This window comes from Chelonoidis abingdonii, chromosome 3, assembly GCF_003597395.2.
Source record: "Chelonoidis abingdonii isolate Lonesome George chromosome 3, CheloAbing_2.0, whole genome shotgun sequence".
NCBI lineage: Eukaryota > Metazoa > Chordata > Testudines > Testudinidae > Chelonoidis > Chelonoidis abingdonii.
The window spans coordinates 98,187,795-98,210,227 of record NC_133771.1 but is presented as its reverse complement, the minus strand read 5'-3'; the positions used below and the strand labels follow the sequence as shown (position 1 = coordinate 98,210,227).

General features: G+C 39.5%; 1 protein-coding gene across 1 annotated transcript in view; it reads left to right on the top strand.

The window, feature by feature from the left end:
• The window catches only part of TRDN (triadin), a 331,687-nt gene that overhangs the window by 154,400 nt on the left and 154,854 nt on the right, over positions 1-22,433 (top strand). The window contains exons 13-16 of the mRNA XM_075064568.1: positions 4,832-4,909; positions 16,845-16,880; positions 18,270-18,332; positions 19,062-19,121. Of these exons, the coding sequence (XP_074920669.1) occupies positions 4,832-4,909; positions 16,845-16,880; positions 18,270-18,332; positions 19,062-19,121 (237 nt within the window). The remainder of the gene's footprint in view (positions 1-4,831; positions 4,910-16,844; positions 16,881-18,269; positions 18,333-19,061; positions 19,122-22,433) is intronic.

The following is a 22,433-nucleotide window of genomic DNA, read 5'->3' as shown; positions in this document are numbered from 1 at the left end:
CACCCTATTCTGATTTCCACCAACTTTAACTGGTCCTTGAGAAAATGATTTTTTTAAAAAGTTAAATGCAGAAATGTAAGTTCAATAGCTGTGATTTTTATGTACAAGTCAGATATTTGTGCACAAATGGCTGGCTCCCCATCTAACTAGCTAGTTGTGGATACGATCATGATAAGCACATTTGCAAATTGGGCATGCAAATGTGCACACGTTTTTGTGCATGTACTTGCATGTCTGACTCTTAGGAAAAGCAGGCCCTGAATACAAAAAATAAATTAGCCAGCCCTTCCATTTTGCCCTCTCCCCTAGTAGAATAAAAAGGGCTCCTTTGAAATGAATACAGTAGTTAACATATTTAAAACAAAATAAAATGTTCTTACACTTCTAATCAGCCTTTAAAATTCACTGCCATCCAAGTTCAAATTCAGGGCTGTGGCTGCATTTGAAAAAGGGGTTAGATAATTGTATAACCAATAGCAATGGTTGTTAAGGATTTGATACATTCTGCTACTTCATGAGCTAATCTGATCACCTCCGGTGGTCAGTTAAAAAAACAAAACAAAAAAAACAAAAAAACCCTGCCTTCCCCTCATTTACAGCGTGAATTGTTGTCCAGTTCTAGCCACTGCTGAAATCAGGAGGCTGGACGGTCTAATCAGATATGACCAATTCTGCGTTGCTGTTTCTGAATTCTCCGTGCAGTAGCAAAATAATTTCTGTTTTATGACTTGCCCCAGAGAGAGAGAAAAGAAGGAATTTGACTCAGATTTCTCTTTAACATATTTCATCAAAAGAATGGATGAAATATTTATTTGGCTACTATCCTTTGCCTTCCCATCAAAGTGAATAGGTAGACAAGACATTTAATATCACATGGAAACATTAAAGTAGCTTTTTATCAGGCTATATGGAAACCTGCTCAGAACAAACATTCTGGCTTAAGGGAGACTTTTTGATCTGTGGAGTTGAAGCTTTGGTGTTTTAAACATCCTCATACGTAGATCAGGTGGTCAGTTTTAATAACAGATTTGCTTAAAACTTGTGTAAAACTATAAAAAAGAACTTGACGAGTCATTAGTGGTAAATGGTATAGCATTGGGATTGTACTAACTAATATTGGCAGAGTCATTAGAACTTTTGGTAAAATAAGGAACAGTGAAGCAATAGGACTGTCCTGCAGAGGAGGATTTACCATGAAACAAACAATGTGGTGGCCTGGGGTCCCCAATAAAAGGAGGCCCCTGAAAATGCAGGACCAATCTCATCTGACAACCTCTCCCTGAATCCCGACCAGCGGCACAGCAAGGCTCAGGCCGGCAGGCTGTCTGCATTCCGTGGCCAGTAGCCCCATGCCACTCCGAAAAGCGGCTGGCTGCTGGCATGTCTCTGCGTGCCCCTGATGGGGGGGAGGTGGCTCCATGCACTGCTCCCACCCCAGGCAGCACACGGAGTCCCGCTGCCCCTCTCCTGCCAGAGGTGTACAGAAACATGCCAGCAGCAGCACAGCATGGCTAAGGAGGCTCCCTGCCCATGCTGCCTCTCTCCCTCCACGCCACTCCCGGAAGTGGCCGGCATATCCCTGCGACCCCTGGATGGGTGTCTCTGCGTGTTGCCCCTGCCCTAAGCTCCAACTCTGCAGCTCCCATTGGCCGAGAACTGCAGCCAATGGGAGCTGTGGGGGCAGCGCTTGCTGGCAGTGGCACACAGAGAACCCCCGCCCCATCTCCAAGGAGCCACTGCCAGAGAAGTGTGCTATCCCCCTGATCTCTACCGGATGCCAACCCCCACCCCAGCCCAGAGCCCGCACCCTGCACCCAATCTTCCTCCCAGAGCCTGCACCCTTCATCCCTCCCAACCCCCTGCCCCAGCCCAGAGCCCACACCCAAATTTCCTCCCAGACCCTGCACCCTTCACTCCTCCCACACCCCAAACCCCTGCCCAGCCCAGAGTCTGCACACCCTGCACGCAAACTCCCTCCCAGTGCCTGACCCCTGCACCCCAACGCCCTGCCCCAGCCTAGAACGTGTACCCAGCACCCAAACTCCCTCTCAGAGCCTGACCCCTGCATCCTCTCCTGCACCCCAACCCCGTATCAAGGGGGGGAAAAAGAATGAGATAAAAAAAATGTTCTTTTTCTTGGCTGGGTCCTGAGCAGGGGGAGGAGGGCAAAAATGAAACTCTGCACAGGGCCCCACTAACTCTAAATCCGCCACTGCCGTCCTGTACATCTACTGATAGGAGCTAAAATTCTCTCCCAAGCAGTACTTTCCATTAGTGTGCAGAAAGCGCACAGTGCAGTCCAAATGACTGACTATCCTTCTTAATTACTAACCTACTCAACATTCTGAGTGGCTGCCCTTTATCATCTCTCACAAAAAGCAGTTAGTTCTAATTGTATAATTTGTCTTTTTTTTCCACTTAGAGATGGGCAAACTAGTTAGAATTAAAAAAAAAAAATACTAACTTGAACTTTAGCCCAAAACTAGCACCAAAACTTTTTTGAAAGTAGAAAAAATTTGGATTCTCCTTCTCCCTCCTTTTATTCGTTGCTCTATACGCTTTCAGCTTTCACCTTGAACTAGAAATTGAAGCAATGAAATCCTGTACTAAGAGAGGCTATTCTCATGGTATTTCTGACCTGGCTGGAAACAGGATGTACTAGGCATCTTATTAGCTTTCTTCCTGATTATTAGACCCAAGAGGTTTGGAAAACTATTGATAACATCTGAATTCCTAATATTTGCCCTTCCTTAATTCACTGACATGAAACTAAAGTGACTCTATGTATGAGCTTTAATAATACTCTTGTTGTTGTTTTGTTTTTTGCTGAAATTACAGCATTCTTGATGAAACCTGAGGTTTCAGCATTTATTTTAATGGTTCAGGCATTACTGCCAAATTTTGGGTAGCTGTGTGTGTGACATTTTATGCTATTTGATGTGCTATTAGAGGTTCCCAAAACTTATTGGTTCATATATCACCTTTTAAAAAAATTGATGTGAAGTGAATTGGTGGAACATTAAATTCATGTACCGTTAATGTTACATGTACCACAGTTTTGGAACACCTGAGCTAAACTGCATGTTTACAAATAATTTGCATATCATTGTAAACTTCAGCTTTTTAAAGAATAGTGTAGATTTAGTGCTGATGCAAGGCATTGACTTAAAGTCTAGGGCAAAAATCCCACTGTTTACCTTTAGGTCAGCAGCAGGGTAAGTGTTTCACGCACACTACACTCCCAGTATGCCAAAACTTTGTCAGTGGAGGAGACTTCATCTTGAACCAGCAGTAGTTCAGGGCTTGTCTACCTGGTGCATCAAAGCACACCAGCTGGGGTGTAAATTGTAGTGTTCACCAGCATATCATGCACCAACTGCTAGCACACTAAAAGTTCCTTTGTGAACATTGACATAGTACTCTTTGAAATGGTAGTACATCAACACGCCGTAGGGAACTTTTAGTGCGCACCATCAGTGTCAACATGGACAGTTAGTGTGCAACACACTGGTGCACATTAGAATTTACACCTCAGCTGGCATGCACTAATGCACTGTGCAAATAAGCCCAAAGTCTCCATGTCCTATGCAGTTCTTGGTTTCTCTTCTGAGTCTATCAATTAATGCAACGAGTGGCTGTGAGTTTCTCATGTGGGAGCTAGAATGGAAATCCAAGAAATTCATCTTTCCTAAGGGGCCACCAAGTACCCAATAGAAGAAACAACTTTTAATTCCTACTGAGCTGGACTGGATTCATACTTTATAGCTCATTAGCAATGCCCTGAGACACCCTGTCCAAAAGGAAGTGCTAAGGTTACAGCTCGATAAGGCTGGGCATCTTATCAATGAATGGCTGCTGGTGAGCTAGTTGAAGGCGGAAGTGCCCATATAAGTATTATAACATATTTATTTATTTTGCACAACACAAAACCAAAGGGGTTTTCACAATTATTATAAACTAGTACAATAAAAACAGTTATACAAATACTTACCTGGAAAAAACAACAATGGGGTAAAAAGCATTTAGCAAACAAACCCTGCAGAACAAAAGATACAATATAAGTAATAATAAGGGGAGGAAAATTGTGTTTGGTTGTTAATACTTGTTGAAAATAAGTAAGGTTTGAGGAAAGCTTTGAAAGAACACTATCTGCACACAATAAAATAGACTTACTCTTAGTCCTATGCCTACCAGCTAGCGAAGGTTTTTCAGTAAGCAGTAAGGATCAAAAGCTAGATAATGTTTACACTGCATGACCGACCTGATGTTGGTTAATTAAGGTGAGTCCTTGAGGATAAAATACACAATATTTTTGAACAGTGTTTCAAACAGTTTTCATAACAAGTGGACACGAGGGAACAACTGAGGATCATTTGTTTTGTATAAGAAAATATGCTTTTACTATAGACACAGGGTTCTGAATATGTGACCTTTTCATTAAAGTATTCATCTTTGGGGTTTTTTTAGTCTAATGAAGAATTGAACTGTAAATATTGAAAAATATAGGACTGTGCTCAGCTAGAATGACATCATCCTTGGAGACTTAGAATGTCTCTTTCAATAGATTGTGTTTGTTAAGATATGCTTTTTCCTTCAATGATGACTGTTGGGTATGCGCAGTTTTTATGCAAAATGCAATATTTTAGATAGGAACAGTTCTGAAGAGAAATTAGTCTGCTAGTGATTCTGTTAAAATGTCAGCTTATACCCCAAATTATGAATAATACACGTTGTGAGGGGAAACATGGTGTTTAAAGACCCAGATGCTAAATATAAAATAATGCTTTGATTCATTTTCTACACTGTTTAACTTGTACCCCTTCATGTGCAGGACAAAAGGAAACAGTGCCTCCTCATCTACTGGTAGAACAAAATCCAAGGAAGAAGCCTGCAGCACTAGCAATTGAAGGCAAGTTTGATTCTTTTCTTCATCAATTCATTCACTGGTCTTGATTCTACTTTCCCATTGACTTTGATGGAGCAGGATCAAGCCTATACACCAAAATCACTCCAGGGATTAAGTGTTTGCAGGACTGGGACCTAAGACTGACTGAGTGTAATTAGAGCTGCATGGACTGGCCCAAGACCTGTGTGGAGAATCATTGACTTCAAGGGGTCTACGGGAGGGCACCAGGGTCTTCCTGCCTGAATCAGATTGCAGGATTAGGACTAAATTTCTAAAGTGCATTGCGGTGTTTCAGGAGGTAAGGTGCTACATAAATGTAAACGAGCATCATTATTATTAAATAACAATGGTGGATTATTATTTCAACAATTGTTATTTAGGAATGTTACTATATAATTCATTGTAGTTGTGAACAATATATCTTGCTCTATGTTTATTAAATTTACAGATTTAGACATCAGCTAAGTAAGTAAAAGATAAACAGTCAGCCCCTCTAAAAAAGATCATCTGGGTGCTGGCTGGTGAGTCTTGCCCCATGCTCAGGGTTTAGCTGATCGCCATATTTGGGGTCGGGAAGGAATTTTCCTCCAGGGCAGATTGGCAGAGGCCCTGGAGGTTTTTCGCCTTCCTCTGCAGCGTGGGGCATGGGTCGCTTGCTGGTGGATTCTCTGCAGCTTGAGGTCTTCAAACCACAATTTTGAGGACTTCAATAACTCAGTCATGGGTTAGGGGTTGTTATAAAAGTGGATGGGTAGGGTTCTGTGGCCTGCCTTGTGCAGGAGGTCAGACTAGATGATCATATTGGTCCCTTCTGACCTATGAGTCTATGAGTCTAATTGTTCTGTCATGGCATTTTGTAATGTACTCACCTCATAATAATGTTAGTAAAAATGATGTAATACTAATTCTGTTATTAAAATATGACTATATTCAATCACTTTGAAAATATTACTGTAGCTTGCATTTCTGGTTCTATACCATTTCTGTCTCCCCTTCTAATTATTGTCTAAAGCCTCTGAAACCAGTAAACTCCATGTCATTCTCTTCTGTTGCCTGACATAGCATGTGAGAATGGACAAGGCAGCAAGATCATAACAGCATTCATAAAATACTGTGCAGTCATTCAGTCACACCATGGCACTTCCTGATAATCTCTCATAGGGGATTTACTTTTATACTATCTAGAAGTTTCACAGTGTAAAAGAAAAATAGATGGGACTGAAGCCTCATGACTTAAAACAACTACAATATCATATAAAAATTGGCCAAAAATAGTAAGGTGACTAGTTATCTCATTGCCCCAAATAAAGTTGGGTGAATATTTCTCTATAAATACACTGTTCCCTTGTCTGACAAGAGTATAAATCTGTGGTTATTGTGAGACACATTATAGTATATAAATAGATTGCAGTCCTGCCTACTTGAGGCAAAACATTTGAACTCTGCTTATCAGCAACAAGAGGTTCCTACTGTGTTAAGCACTAAATGCTGTTATCCACCAATTAACCATAATGGAAAAAAGACATAATGGAAAAAGACTGCTCCATTTGTTGTGTGATAAGGGAAATCTTTAAATATAACTGTTGTACAACACAAACTAGTATCAAATTAATATTAAGTTCCTAATTTTCAAAATTATGAGCAATTACTGAGATTGCGCATGGAAATGATCAATTATGTGTCTCACTGGTCATTTGTGTGTCATTTGATCACTTATACTTGCAATTACAGTGAGTGCAAATTAGGCACCCATTTGGCAAACATAAATTTGGGACATATTGTGTGCACAGAATCACACAACTAATTCCTTTTTAAGGCTCAAGGTCTGGTCACCAGGACTGAATGGTATTCATTCAAGAATTTTGAAGGAAATGAAGAGCTACTAACAAAAGTCTGATATAAATAGCTGATATTTTGCTAGCAGTATGTCATCTATGTTTGAGAAAGGAGGCGTTGGTGCTCAGGGGGACGGTAGTCCATGAAGTCTTATTCCAGAATTAGGGGAAAATAGTTGAGTAATAAACCACTGACCTAGGTGACAGTAAGAGTAACTAGCACAAAGCACTTGAACAAGCACTAACCAATTAATGAGTGTTATATGATAAGGAAAGACCAGAGAGTCCTTTTCAAATGATAATTAATTCTTTGAAATCAAGTGTTAACTAAATTGTTGGCATAAACAAGAATTAGTGCATCATTTATTTAATGTAGGACTTCTGATAAAATTGCACACAGGAAGCAGATTAGGAAATTTGTTAGCCAGTTAGCCCTTCTATGGATTAAAAATGGGTTGACAACAAAGAAAAAGTGTAGAAGTAGAAGAATACTTCTATCAAGGCTGATTCTCTACTCTGGTACTTCGAATGCGGAAGGTGGGGGCCCGCAATGATTCTAAAAATTAAATACTGGCCACTCCAGGCTTGTACTAAACTCCCAAGGTTACAGCTTCTCTCTGACCTTGGATGGGTAGATGTTGTCACTATCCAAGTGCAAAAAACCCCTTTGGACCCAGGAAGAAGCACTTGGGAATTCCTCCCTGTGGGTTATCCTCAAGCCATTTCATGCCCCCCCTCTGGGGAAGAGCTAAGAAAGAAAACAAAGGAAATCAGCTGTTGCCACCAGCTAATTAAACAACATATCCACAAATCTCTTAGGACACCAAAAATCCAATTCTGTTCTTAAAAAAGTAAATTTTATTAAAATCAAAAAGAAAGAAAATACATCTAGAACTTAGGCTTTTGCTAGATTTAAAAAAACAAACACTTACAAACTTTAAACATCAAGAATAAACTACTTGAGGTCCAGTGTAAAGGTTACAAGCTAAACCAAAGCATTTGGGGTTAACACAGAGGAGTCCACAAGCCAATAAGAAATAAACTTAATAGCATCTTTCTAAACATTCCTAATCTACTTACATATCTAAATTAGTAGTTCTGATCTGATGATTTTCATACCTGGCCTTCAGCTTCTCTCTAGCATAACTGCTTCCTGTTCCCCTCTTTCCCAGAGACCCACACAACACAGACAAAGGGAAGTTTTTTCCCAGTTTTAAAAAGTTCCAGCCCTCCTATTGGCTCTTTTGGTCAGGTGACAACTCCTTTCCTTTTACCTGTGGGCTTGTTAACCCTTTACAGGTAAAACAAGTAGAGAACAGCTACTAAGAGGAATTTTATAGCTAACTAGCTGGCTGGGTGTCCATAAAAAGAAGCTACCCATCCCCCCCCACCCCGCTTCATTTATCACAAATTCTCAGGATAGAAAGAGAGCACAGTGTAGGCCTGAGCACACTGGTTCAGAGAGACTGAGAATCCACTCATCCAAACTATTGTTTTCCTGGAAATAGACTAGCCATTGTTCAGAGCTTGAAATGTCAATGTTAGGATAAGGACTGCACCAGAAGAGGGGCATAGGGCAATCCAACAGTTGATGAAAAGGAATATGGTTTATGAATTCCCTAGATTGAGGTGATCAGTATACATATCTATGTACTGTCCCCAGTTCTGCCACTGTGATCTTGCCCTGGTCTCAACCTCTTTGTACTTCAGGTACCTCATCAGAAAAAATGGACGTAGCTACCCCTCTTTGTGAAATATTTTGACATTTTCAGATGAAAATTTCTGTCTCATCCAGATCCAGTGTCCATTAGAAAAGACTGATCACTTTCTTTAGTGGACCTTGGATAATTACTAAGTATTATTATGTATCAAATTTCACCCATACCCACCTGTGACTGCCACCTCTAATCTAACCTGTTGTTGCAAGTCTCAGATGTGGGGGAAATTAGGTTAGGTATTGCAAACCCTTATACGTTTTTCAAGCGTGGGCTTTGCAATCCCCTCTGATACTAACTTCTGGGTACAACTGACCAGGCTGCTCACCCAGTCTGGAAGGGAAAGACCAAATAATTACTCTGCTGATTTGGCTGGCTCTTTTAAAAAAGTTAATGCTATTCCAGATCATACTCCACAAAGTGCAATGGGGGATTTTGAAATTGCCAGTTTCAGGCCAGTTTTACAAAGGCAATGGAGCAACCAGGACTGAGGAGCAAAAAATAACAATACTGAGTTTAAAAAAAAATAAAAAGTAAATAAGAAGGTCTTGGTATGTACATAATTCAACTAGTGTTTTGTACTTCAAGAGCTTCCTCAGCTATGGCATGAAGGGACATAGCCACTTTTAAATCCTGTATTTTATCTGCCTTTGGAATTTTCATATGGATTTGGAAGCATTGCTCTCATCTCTATGTATTGCCATCTAGGGAAAGTAGGGCACTGATTGTGCTTGAACAGGCTCATTATCCATGGACCTGTTCGCTCTGACCTTAATATGCTCCTGTCTCTGTGTTCTCGCCCACTTCCTCTAATTCTGTTGCATTACTTTCCTCATTAGAACTAGAAGTTCTGCCACATGTGTTTAGTTCCCTGCTGTTCTGTGTGTGGTTTTGTTGTTTCTGCTCACCAGTTTGCTTTTTCTTCCCACAAATTGCATTTCATAGAATCATAGAATATCAGGATTAGAGGAGACCTCAGGAGGTCATTTAGTCCAACCATCTGCTCAAAGCTGGACCAACACCAACTAAATCATCCCAGCCAGGGCTTTGACCTTAAAAACCTCTAAGGATAGAGATTCAACCGTCTCCCTAGGTAACCTATTCCAGTGCTTCACCAGCCTCTTAGTGAAATAGTTTTTTCCTAATATCCAACCTAGGCCTCCCCTGCTACAACTTGAGACCAATACTCCTTGTTCTGTCATCTGGTACCACTGAGAACAGTCTAGATCCATCCTCTTTGGAACCCCCTTTCAGGTAGTTGAAAGCCACTATCAAATCCCACCTCATTCTTCTCTTCTGCAGTCTAAACAATCCCAGTTCCCTCAGCCTCTCCTCATAAGTTATGTGTCCCAGCCCCCTAATAATTTTTGTTGCCCTCCTCTGGACTCTCTCCAGTTTGTCCATATTTCTGTAGTGGGGGGCCCAAACTGGTCGCAGTACTCCAGATGTGGCCTCACCAATGCTGAATAGAGGGAAATGATGACTTCCATTGATCTGCTGGCAACACTCCTGCTAATGCAGCTCAATATGCCATTAACCTTTTTGGCAACAAAGACGTACAGTTGACTCATATCCAGCTTCTTGTCCACTGTAAACCCCAGGTCCTTTTCGGCAGAACTGCCGCTTGGCCAGTCGGTCCCCAGCCTGTAGCAGATCATGGGATTCTTCCATCCTAAGTGCAGGGCTCTGCACTTATCCTTACTGAATCTCATCAGATTCTCATGCTGAAACTCATGCTGGAGGCTAAATTGGTTTTTGTTTAGAAATGTGCATCTAGCTAACATGCTCTATATGACATGTGGCATCTGACTGGCTCAAGGAGCAATTCCAGTCTACAGCCTCAGTTCATGAATATAACACTGGCTGAAATAACCAAGGGTATCTAAATTAGTAAAGCCAATACAAACTTTAATAAATCTTCCCTGATATATGGAAGTGTGGTTCTCTTGTCTAAGTCACCATGCTGGTATCTGGGCACCATTTATCAGTGATCTTTTTTTCCTTCAAACACATGGTATTTCATAATACAGTACATCATTTTCCCCCTTTTATACAATGAAATCATTTAAGTTTAAAACAAGTGAATTCTAATGCAAGTGAACCAACAGTTTAAATACACCAGAAAGCATTCCAAATCAATATACTGCATGCAATGTGTGCTCATATCAGATAGTATTTCTTGTGGTTCATATTTTCCTCTCTATTAGGTGGCACAGAAGACACCAAATGAATCTAAGTTCTATCTTAAATGTTCCAGGCAAGAGATAGTATAAAAGGAAAATAGACCAATGGCTCTGTTGGAAATACCATAATGCAGTGTGTTATGCTTTAACCCACCTTTCACAAGGAATCCGTTGGAAATAATCTAGAAATCTTTAACTAGATATCCTGTAGAAATATCTTTTATTAAATAAATGTTATTTTTAGAAGTATATTTGGAGGGTTTAGAGTATGTAAAACAAGTTATTTTAGTAACTCCCTGAATCCACTGTAAAGATAGCAAAAAGATGAGATCATATGAACAAGGTTTCAAAGCAATAAACGGATTGGTTTAGATTACACGTTTTAGCTATAAACACTAATGATTTAGCTATGATGAGGAAAAGTCTAACTCTTCACTGTTTCAGAAAGCTCTTGACATTTTATCTAATGAAATGAGGCACTTCTGCAATTCTTTTATTTTAGTGGTGAGAGGAAAAAATCAACCAGTCATTGGAAAGAACCTACTAAATTTTAGAACACTGGATTTAAATACATATAGATTTGCATAGGATTTAATTATGCAAATTTTAATCATTTAACATTATTTTTGTTCTAATTAGCATGACAGAGAAACTACATTAAAAATAAGCATTCACCAAAATTTACCTAACAAAACCAAACCAAGTATTTCAAATAAGTGGAGTTTTTATTTTTTTTTTAGTTTTCCAAATCGCCACATGTAATTAGCAGTCCCTTCCATGTAAAAACACTATGACTGGGAAAACTTACTTGGATGAAGATGTGTTGCTCTTTGAGATACAATTATGCCATATTCCCTTATAGAGGCAAGGATAGCACTGCTTCAGAAGGAGCAAGCATCAAGACCTACAACTCCTGTATTGGCTAGGCATCTCCTTTTCCCAAACCACAGAGATTCTTGGTCAGATGCATACACCCTCCAAGGTATCATTCCATACCCTTCCCATTCTGCCCCTGTACTACACAAATGCAGACAGCACCGTCAGTGTTGATGTTGCCTCACCTACTTGGCTGTGTGCTCCTACCCCTCCTGAGTAGGAGTTGTAGCCACAAACAGGTGAATGCAAACCCAATCAGCATTAGTCACTGCAGCAATTTTCTGTGCACTTATGACCCTTTCTCGGGAGATCATGCCACACACATTGGCTCCTCTCTGGCTCTTTTCCCCACCAGCCACACACCCTGATTTCCCATTGTCCTAGTAAAGGGGCTGTTCTTGGCTACATAGCAGAGGCTAGCATGCCACCTATCTTTTCCCCCTGTGTGTACTTCCTGGCTTCATTAAATGGTATTTGTGTTCTTTTGCTCCACTCTGTGTTGTTTAGTGAGGGGAGCATATGGTCCCATGTTATTAACAAACAGTTTTTGTGCCTAATTCAACACAGCCATGAAATGGAAAGTCTGTAATCACCCCATGGGGAAATCATGAACTCTTGTGTGGGTCACATGAAAGCACCAGGAATTTCAGATGTGATAGCGCTACTTGCATACTTGCCACAGCTCTAGCAAATGTCTACATGTAGCAATCTTCAAAGCTTCCAAATAATATTTGAGATTCAGGTTTGAGCAAAGTAAAATAGCTTCAAAGACAAAATCAGGCAGTACAGATTCACCAAGAGCTCAAGTTTTACTGTGTTGCCAATGACCTCTGTGCCTCATTATTCCTTCACTTGCTTAGTCTAAGAAAATATTTTATTGTACTGGTCAACTGAAATGAAAAGGTACAGTGTAAAAAAGAATTGCAGTGGTTACTATACTTAATTTTGCCCCAGATATGCCCAGGTAAGCCAAAAAAGGCTTACATGTGAAAAGTAGCAGTTCTGCAAACATCAGATCAATTTGATTTGGATTTTTGTGACCTTTAAGGACTTTTCAGTAACTTGATCAACACAGACAGTGTTACTTCCCTCAGAAAAAATAATTGGATCAAAAAGGACAAACTCATTTAAGAAATGGCTTTTTAAAGGGGAGTTTCAAGTCAAATTTGATCCCAAATTTAGATTTCATTTAAAAAGCCTCTGTGTCCATGAAACTTAATATCAATAGAAATGTTACCATGAAGATTCTTTTAATTCCCCTTCAGTGTTTCAACCCAACACAGCAGCATTTTGCTAATGCATGTGAAAATGACTAGAACCCAAAGTTCAACTGACCAGTCTAATTTTATTCTCCATGCTAAAAGAAATACAAAAAAGGAATGGAACAGCGCAAAGAGCAAAAATATAATTAGTCTTAACATTTAGAGTGAAATCTTGGCCCCCACTAAAGTGGGTGGCAAAATTCTGATTGACTTTACAAGGGCCAGAATTTCACTCTGGTTTAAAGAAAAGTATTCTTAACAGATAAGGAAATTAGCTTTATTTTTTAAATATAATTTTTGGTTTATCATGTCTCTTTAAAAATATAAATTATGTGAGTTTAAGGTGTGCAAGCTGGTTTTCATAAAATTAAGTACAGACTTTTACCCAAAACTTATGCTGAACCTGAATGAAATTTTCTGAGGTTCTGATAAACTAAATTAACTCTTGTTTTAGTCAGTTTGGTTTTCCTTTTTCTTTTCTTTTTTCCCCTTGTACATCTCTGTGTACTTCCTTGTTTCTGCCAAGACCAGAATCATTAGGTAAGAAAGGCTATTGTAATATTTCACAAAACCAGACAATATCACTTCTCCCCTGAAAGCTGTTTTCCTGGGATTTCCAGACAGCAGGGGTTTTGATAAGTACAGATAAGCTTTGTATAATCATCTGAACTTTAGGCACATTATCTGAACCAAACCATTTCCAAACCTTTCGACATTCAGCCCCACTAGTTATTTTTACTTCTATGTACCCTCTCCCCAACACACAATATTGATGGCAGTATTTTGGCACTTTCCTTACCTCCTCTTCTTAGAGGTGATGGATGAGCAGACAAGTTCTTTCAGAATCAGCACTAATGTCACAGTTTGGAACATCTGGGAAGGTCTGTGTGGATTAGAGACTCTCACAATGTCTTCCTCCTCCAGCCAGACTGCATCAAATGTGTGACACCATGCCTCTTAACTCAAGTGCATTCCTAAATTTAGATCTCCCTAGCAATGGCACAGCAACAGGCTGTTGTTACACCCAAACCTAGTTTGAAGTGGTACATTTTTTGCATATTAATAATACTGTAACCTCTCCCCCTCCTGCCTTTCAAGAAGTACTTGACATCACAGGTAGAGAACAAGAGAAGCTGTAGAAGCAGATGAAGGAAATTCAAACTATTATATCTGTTTTTGTTTGTATTAAATCCACCTTCTTGCTTTTTCAGCAAATCTTTCAATCCCCTCTTCCTTCAGAAATAAATCTAAACTAGTACTGAATTTTTCTTTGCATCAAGCAATTTTTGTCAAGCAATTTTCCAGTAACCTATTCCTTATGTTGTTTATCCTTCATGTGTAATAGTTTAGCCTGCATTTCCCATTTAGGGATATGGTAGCTAGTGCTGCAGATGACATTCCAAACGGAGTCTAAAAAGTACTCTACAAAATAAATTCTGAACTTCATCTCCCTCAGAAATCTATTGTCTGTCTTCGGAAGAGTGGTGCTGAGCTACTGTTTAGAAAATGATAATACATGTCATTTTCCTTGATCAATCTCCTGGATGATTGTTTCTTATAGCGTAAGTTCCCTAGGTGGACTCCTGATTTTTCAACTAATTATTTATATTTGTCTGTATTGAATTATATTTGAGGGCAGCTAGAGTAAGCTTCGGAATGATCAAAATCCTTCTGAATTTGGTTGTGTAACTCGCTGTTAATGTGTTTTACATATCCCCATATAAGTGGTTGGTCCACGGAGGTTTATAAGTCTGCTATAGCTTCTAGTTATAGGAATTAATCCTTTAGATTAACAGAAGGGATTCATTATTTTAGTGCTAAAGGCCGTGAGTTCAAACCCTGCATGCAGTCTGAACAGGGTTGGCTAGTTTCATTTATTTCTGCTGCTTGCTATGTTAGGGTATGTCTACATGGAAGACTTTCCACGTCTTACCATGTGTTTTTGCCCAACATCCCTTATTAGCCACACTCAAAGCCCTGAGACACACAGCAAACCCAAGCTGGCATGCTGGAGGAATGGTCAGAGTGCGCACTGAGCTGTGACCCATCCCTTACCCTCCACTTCACAGTGTGGAGGTAGTAAAGGTGCAGGTACCTGGGCTCAAGTTTAGATAGTCTTCCATTGCCATTCTCACAATTCCCTATATCTCTATTTTCTAACCCATGTACCAAAAGCTACCTGTTGATTAATATACCCTCACTTGGCATTTAGCCCTTCACGTTCCACTTAGTTATGTTTATGCTTGGAAGAAGCTCACCACTTTCTATGCTTCAGATGTGGCAAGTTTTCTGTTGGCATTAGACGTACCTCTTAACTTGTCATGGTCCAAATGTGGAACATGGTGCACAAAAAAGACCCAGTATGAAGGATACAGAAAATGTATTCATGCAGGACACTTAAAATTAGGTGAGATTCCTTCTTTTACTGTAAATAACTCTTTCTATAACCTCAGTGTAATGATTCTTTATAATTTGCAACAATAATAGTAAGGGACATCAAATGTGTGTAAAAACCTAGATAATTTTGGGGCTACAACGAATGACATCCCTCAGAATGTGGTACACTGGAGAAGGGTGGCAGTGGCAGTGACAATTTATTATGGTAGAATACATATGTTGAATGACTTTGCAAAGAAAACAGTTGTGTTCGGTATGGGATTTCTCCCAGTCCTAGAGGCCCCCTTGAGAAACCAGACTTCCCAAAGGCATTTCCTCCCTTTTTAATGCAGACAATCTAAGGGTCCTTCCTCTAAGCACCTGTGCAAGGGGAAAGTAAAGCTGAGCTGGAGTTAACTCCTTTTTCATTGTGGAGCAGGTACCTTGCACCCTGTCACAGGAAAACAATTGCATTTAGGTTCGATTTGGTAAGAATTCTAGAATTGGGATCTGCAGTTAGGGCTAGATTGTGTTCCCTGCCTGTCAAGGCACAGGGGTTGCCTTTTCAGAGCACTACAGGAATCTCTGAACATGGCAGATCTGCTTGGTGCTCCGCTTACTCGTCCTGCTCTCAGGAACAGTGAACAGAGCACCAATGACAGGGGATTTTGTGCTGTCTGATGCTTTGATATGCGGTGAATCTGAGTTGCAGCCACATTATGTCATCTCATAAAGTGAAACATTAACACAATGGCTGAACATTATTGTTTTTTAGTATTTTCTCACTTCATGTAGTGCTAAAGTCACTTTCCAGTTCTTCCAAATTGAGCATCAGTGGTTTTGACAATGGGCCAGATCCTGAGAAGCAGCCTGATCCCCATTGGATCATTCTTGTGGCTGAAATTAGACAAAAAGCAACTGAGTTTCCCTACCGAGGGTTCTCACTAGCCCATGTTTTAGAGCAGAGGAAATGGAACTAGTAGAGAACCAGCCCCAGGATGAGTGGAAGCTGGGAAGAGATGAGAATGTGAGCACCTGACTTTTTATGCTGAGCCACATTTTTGATGATGTTATGCATATTTTCTTTACCTCTAATAATGTCCATATTGCTTATTGCACAAAATTTTTGAACTTTGCATTGCTCGATCGGTGCCCTGGTTAACCATATGTGTACATATAAGCAAATCTTCACTTCATTTGTAACCAATGGTCAGCTTAAACTTGATCATGATTAACTGGGGACTAAATGGGGGGACATGAGACAGGCAAAAGCAGCTGGGTGAAACAGTTTGTTGAAGAATCACAAGGGACTCGTCTTTGGTTTTCCCAAGACAATAAAAAAGGGTGAAAATGACCAAATATATTTGAAATGGATTAAATCTTGAGATAATGTTCAACAGTTAACCAAGAATTTATCATGTCTGCTAGAAAGTCAGAACCAATTTCATTCAGTAAGATTCCTTCATGTTGATACACTAGTCCCTCTATTTTATGCAATGCTCTCTCATTTGTGAAACCAGACCAAGACCAAGGGGATTATAACTTCTAAGAAAATGTTTATTTTTGTATCAGTCACACACATATTTTTGTTTGCTTCTTTAATTTCTGAAAGCATGCTGTGCAGTATTTGTAATGAACTTTTTTGCATTCCCTGGTTTAAGAATGTTCTTTTTATATATGTTTTCGTGCAGAAGAAAAGCCTCTTGTGATAGCTAAGGAAGTGAAAAGTAAGTAACTTAATATTTTCTTTCTCTTGATGTTAATTTATTCAAGGTCTAATAGCATATTTATTGCTTGGATCTGCTAGCTTCAGAAAAGCTTCTTCTACCCTGGAACAATTTTCAAGGAAAGAATGAGCTCTGACTTTATGGATTCATAATTTTTTGCATGTGCTTTTCTGTATAACAATATAGGCTGGCTTCTTGTACATATCCATAATAGCATAATAGCAAAGCATCACACAATAAAAAGCTATAGCTCTGCTAACTCAGCTGATATCTATAATACACAACTTGAAGGGGGCAAACCTGAATGGCTGTGGGGTGGGCAGTACAAAGGGCATATGTTTGCTATTATTTACTAGCATTTAATAGGAATTCGTTCCCTAACAAAGACAGAAAGATGATAGGAAATGAGTTTTCTGATGTCTCATACCTAATTCTATTCTACCAATTAATAACAGTCATGCAATAAGTAATTAAATTGTTGTGGCCTTCATAGAGCAAAAAGCTAAAATTTCCACTGTTGCCCAGTAAATCCATAAAATAGAGACAAATGAATTTAAAAGATCGTGATGTTCTTTAGTACACAATGGATTAACTGCAATTCACCATGAATAGCAGATATCTTGTAATGACAGTTTTAAAGGTCCAATTCATAAAAATGTTACGAGGGTATATTATTCTGCATTTATTGCTGAGTAGCTCTTGCAAGTTTTTCTATTGTCAGTCAGGTTTTATAAGGGAAGCACTAAGTCAGAACAAATGCAGGGTTACTGCATCACTTCAAAAATGATATTTATAGCAGGTTAATGGGTATAATTGATTGAATAAGTGCCTATTTCTTAAATAATTACTTGGTGCACACACTGGCTCCAATTCTATCCTCAGCTTTCTGTGGACTCACTGGAATATAGAGTATGTTTATATATTTGAGGGATGACAGTAGTGTTTTTAACAAGCGACTAATTAGTCTAGATTTGCATGTCTTCTCCATTGCATGGACTGATCTCCAGATGTATGTTTTCTGCATTGTGATGGCAAATCTTCCAAAGCATACTTCAGCTGGCCAAAGCCAGGCAGATTTAATAAAACACAGCACAGAGGGAATGTGTACCATCTGAAACAGGTTGATTTACCCAATGTCACAGTTTGGCCCGATACAAGTGTAGTCATCTGTCACAAGTCGTCGTGGTTTACCAACGTGAGTGCCATAGAGATAAGACATACCTTGGTAAATAAGTCCTCCCACAGCTATGCTGTCTTTTGCCTTAGTCTCTGTTTAAGTATCGGGCTTTGTCCGGGTCTCTTACCTTATTGTTTTATAAAATGTGAATCATCGTTCTTTAATAAGATATTAAAAAAAATCAACTGTATTTCTTTTAAATCTTTTCTTAGGAACAGAAGAGGAAAAGAGGATAACCCAAGAGAAGAGAGCTATTCCTGAAACTAAAAAGAAAGGTATGGAATTGGAAAGTTTGTTGAGAGGCTGATCCAGCTCCTATTGAAATGAATGGCTAAATTCCCATTAACTTCAGTGGGGGAAGATCAAACTCTAAACTTGCAGTACCACAATGCTCTCCTATTGGATGATTTTCCCATACCTTATTTACATCACCGTCCCACATTTTACTACTTTTTCAGTTAGTAGCCATATTTTAAGGCTTTTCCTGGTTGACAAGCCAGATAATCAACGGCAAACATGGTAGTTTAGCCCCCCGGTTGTGAGGCTGTCCATGGCAATTTTAATGGTTGTCCCTCATATAACAGGACATGGCTATATTTGCCATATGTGAAAATGGTAGGACATGTAGCTTTGTACTCTGCATGCCAGTTTCAATGACATCAGTACCATGTCGTTTTGATAGTAATTAATAAGATTTGTAGCTACCGCTGGTAACTTAAATTAAAAGGTACCATATTCCTGCACTGATGAGTCTCGCCTGGCCTTTCATGAATTATTAAGGATCCATATTATCCAAAGTTGATGCTTACTGAATAATTTTCATTTTTTATCTGATTGCTTTGTGACTAGGTGTGTGCAATGTCTAGATGGGAACCATCTGATCTAAACTCAAATATAAGTCACATTTTTCCAGCATATGCCCACTAGGGCTTGGCTGACTGCATATTTGAATATGTGATTCATAGTTCTAGCATATCAAATGACTTTTTTAAATTAAATGTTAGAAAAAGAAGAGGAAAAAAAGAAATCCCCTGAGAAGACTGTCTCTGAAGTAAACAAAGCAGGTAAGAAATTGAAATTTGTCGGGTTTGACATTTGATTGTTTAATCTATGTATTTTCAGATTTTAAACATTTAAAATAGGTTAATATGTAAATTCCCATTACTGAAGACTGAAGGGTTCCCTTTTATTCTGTGAATTTGGGATTTGGACAGACATAAGTCATCCTCTCTCCACTTCTGACACCAAATTAAGCTGTGGCATAAGTAACACCATTCAATGTAGTCAATGTTTGGTATAGCTAGTGGATGCTTGATTTAAAAATAAAAGTAGTATATGTAAAGGGGGATTCAGCTATGGCCTTACATTTTTCAGGGATAGTTTTTTCACATTCAAATAATTTTAGGTTCAAATGATAACAAGTAGCAGAGAAAATAGGCAGTTAGTTGTCTAAGGGTATGTCTATACTACCCGCTGGTAGTGTTGAATGTATCAGGGATTGATTTATCGCGTCTCATCTGGACGCGATAAATCGATCGCGAATCTATGCCCGTACTCCACCTCGGCAGGAGGAGTAAGCGAAGTCGATGGGAGAACCGTGGCAGTCAACTCACCGCTGTGAGGATGGACAGTAAGTCAAACTAAGATACTTCAACTTCAGCTATGCAAATAGCATAGCTGAAGTTGCGTATCTTAGTTTGAACCCCCTGCTAGTGTAGCCCAGGCCTAAGAGACTTTATCTATGCTGGGAGAAATGAGTTGAGTTAGAAATAATTTTAACAAACATGATTTAACATGTTAAACACTACTTAATGTATACAAAAGCAGAGCTGTTTTTTTAAAGTGATAACTAGGAACAAATGTTTATGTCCTGTCTACCCTAGAATTTGTAATCATTGTAGTAATAATTTAGTGCTGACACATGTTCAAGCATGTTTAAAATTCAAATGAAGCTTCTTTCCATGTCATTTTAATATCTTTTATTTCTGCTTTTATTGTGCATTTCCAAGTTTTCCTTGGTCTATCTCACCCCCTCGTGCCCTGGGAATTCCTGTCCAGTGCTTGTCTTATGTTGTTTGATTCTTTCCTATGTGTGTTCAAGCCATCTTTATTTTCGTTCCATAATTTCCTGTCCTATCAATTTCTGTTTCTTCCTCCTCAAAAGCTCTTCATTTATCATTTTTGTTCTGGCCATCTAATGTTGAGGATTTGTCTAAGGCAGCTGTTTAGAAAAACTTGAAGTTTAGATAATAAGGTCTTGATAAGTCTCCAGATTTCAGTACCATTCAGTAAGATAGCCTTTACAATGGTGTTAAATAGTCAAAGCTTAGTTATGAGGGCAAAGATTCTGTTTCCCTAGATTGGCTTTGGGGTTGCAGAGGCATGTCTAGTTTTTGCTATTGCATCTGTTCCATCTTTTTTGCTCATGGTGCTGTCAAGAATTGTGAAGCGTTGGATCTCTTCTATGCCAATCTCATAAAGTGTTATTGGTGTTTCTTGTCGGGTGCTGATTCTCATGGTTTTTGTTTTCTCTGTGTTGATTTTCAGCCCTACTAATTGTGCAAAGGTCTGGAGATAATTTGTGTTAGCTTGCTTTTCTCCATGGGTATGGGTCAGCAGGCTGATGATCTGTTACTGTCTCTGCTCCATTCCTGTTATGTACAACCTCTAAAGTTCTTATCCATTTGTGCTGAATTGCAATGTGGTCAATTTTGTTCCCTGTTCTGTGGTGTGGCTACCTGCCAATTATCTTGTGAATATTACAGTGAGGGGAAATAGTTCCTCCAATGACCAGATCATTCATTCCACAAAAATCAGCAAATATTTCTCCATTTTTGTTCACTTAATGAAGGCCTTGTTTTCCCATAATTACTTCCCTGCCTGTATTGTTGCTCCCCCCCTTTAGTGTTCATGTCTCCAATTACCAGGAGGACATCCCTTTTCAGGACCTTGGCTACTTCTGTTCACAGAAGTTTTCTTGTTCCCATTGGCTAGCTTGATTTGTTAGAGAGCAGTACTGAATAATGGGCACTTTCTGAAACTTTGATGTAAATTGTGCTGTTATAATCCTGTCAGGCTTTTAGCTTCCCTCCTTGACAGTATCAGATTATGCCATCTCTATGTACATTACCTGCTGCTGGGAATGAGGACTTGCCGCTGTACCTACCCAGTCTGCCTATGAGCACAGCTGAGCCACAGCAGGACTGCCTGACTGACTACTCCACCTCATTGATTGAGAAAGTCAGCAAGCCTGCTCTTCAGCTTAACAGCAACAACTGATCTGTGACTTCTCTATACACACGCTCACAGCTGCAATCTCTCCTTGCCTCGTCTGCTTTCAGCCTTACTCCAGCCCTGATCCTGGCTTGTTCCCAACCTTGCTACTGTCCTTCCAGTCTGCTCGAGCCCGACTTCTGGTTCCTGGCTTGTAACTGCAGCTCTGACCATGTCTGTGCTAGGCCTGACCACTTCTGCTCTGACTGCTAGGCCTGACCACCCATATCCTGGTTCATGACATTGGCATATAGTAGGATGTGTCCAGGTGACAGTTATTTGTCATGATGTTACCCATCTCACTTCACTTAGCCCTACTATATCTAGCTTATATTTTCCATTTCTTCCGTTACTTGGGCTGTTTTACCAGACTTATATAGTGTCTGCATGTTCCACATACCGATTTTGGTTACGGATTTAGGATGGAGCAAATTCGTCAGTGGAATAGCTTCCTTTCAGGTTTGGCCACTTTGCATCATCTTTCTTTAGCTCTAACTGAGTTGAGTTGAATTAGGCTCAGTTTTTTGAGCTGAGCAGTAGTGTAGGTTTCCATAACAGCTTTGGTTTTTTATGGGAGCAGTTGTTAGCCCACTCCCAGCCAAGCCCTACCAGGAGGATTGGTGGACTGTCTTTAGTCTGGTTTCTAGTCTGCAACCTGGTCTGGGTGGCCTTACCAGTTATATTATCACTAGCATAGCTCTCAGAGTCATAGGACCATGCAAGTTGTCCCACCACATCAAGGCATAGTCCACGGGGAAGGAAACTACATTACATGCCATGTAATTCAGAAATGAAACATCTGGTTTGATGCTATCTCCTTTTAAACCCCTAAAAGCAGGAAATCATAATGGAGGAGACAAATTACAACTTACAGTGTTGCCAGCTCATTACTTTTATCACACATCATGCATTATTTGGTGTTTTTCTTAAAGGCCCATCTGCTGAAGTCATATGATTAAGGGAGTATCTCAGCTTTTTATTTAAAAAATAAAAATAAAAGTACTTTTCTACTCTTATGATTAGGGAGAAAGGCTTGAAAACAGGAACCCTAAAGGCTCAAACATCAGAAGGCAAATAAAAAGAACCCACCATTTATTGTTTTA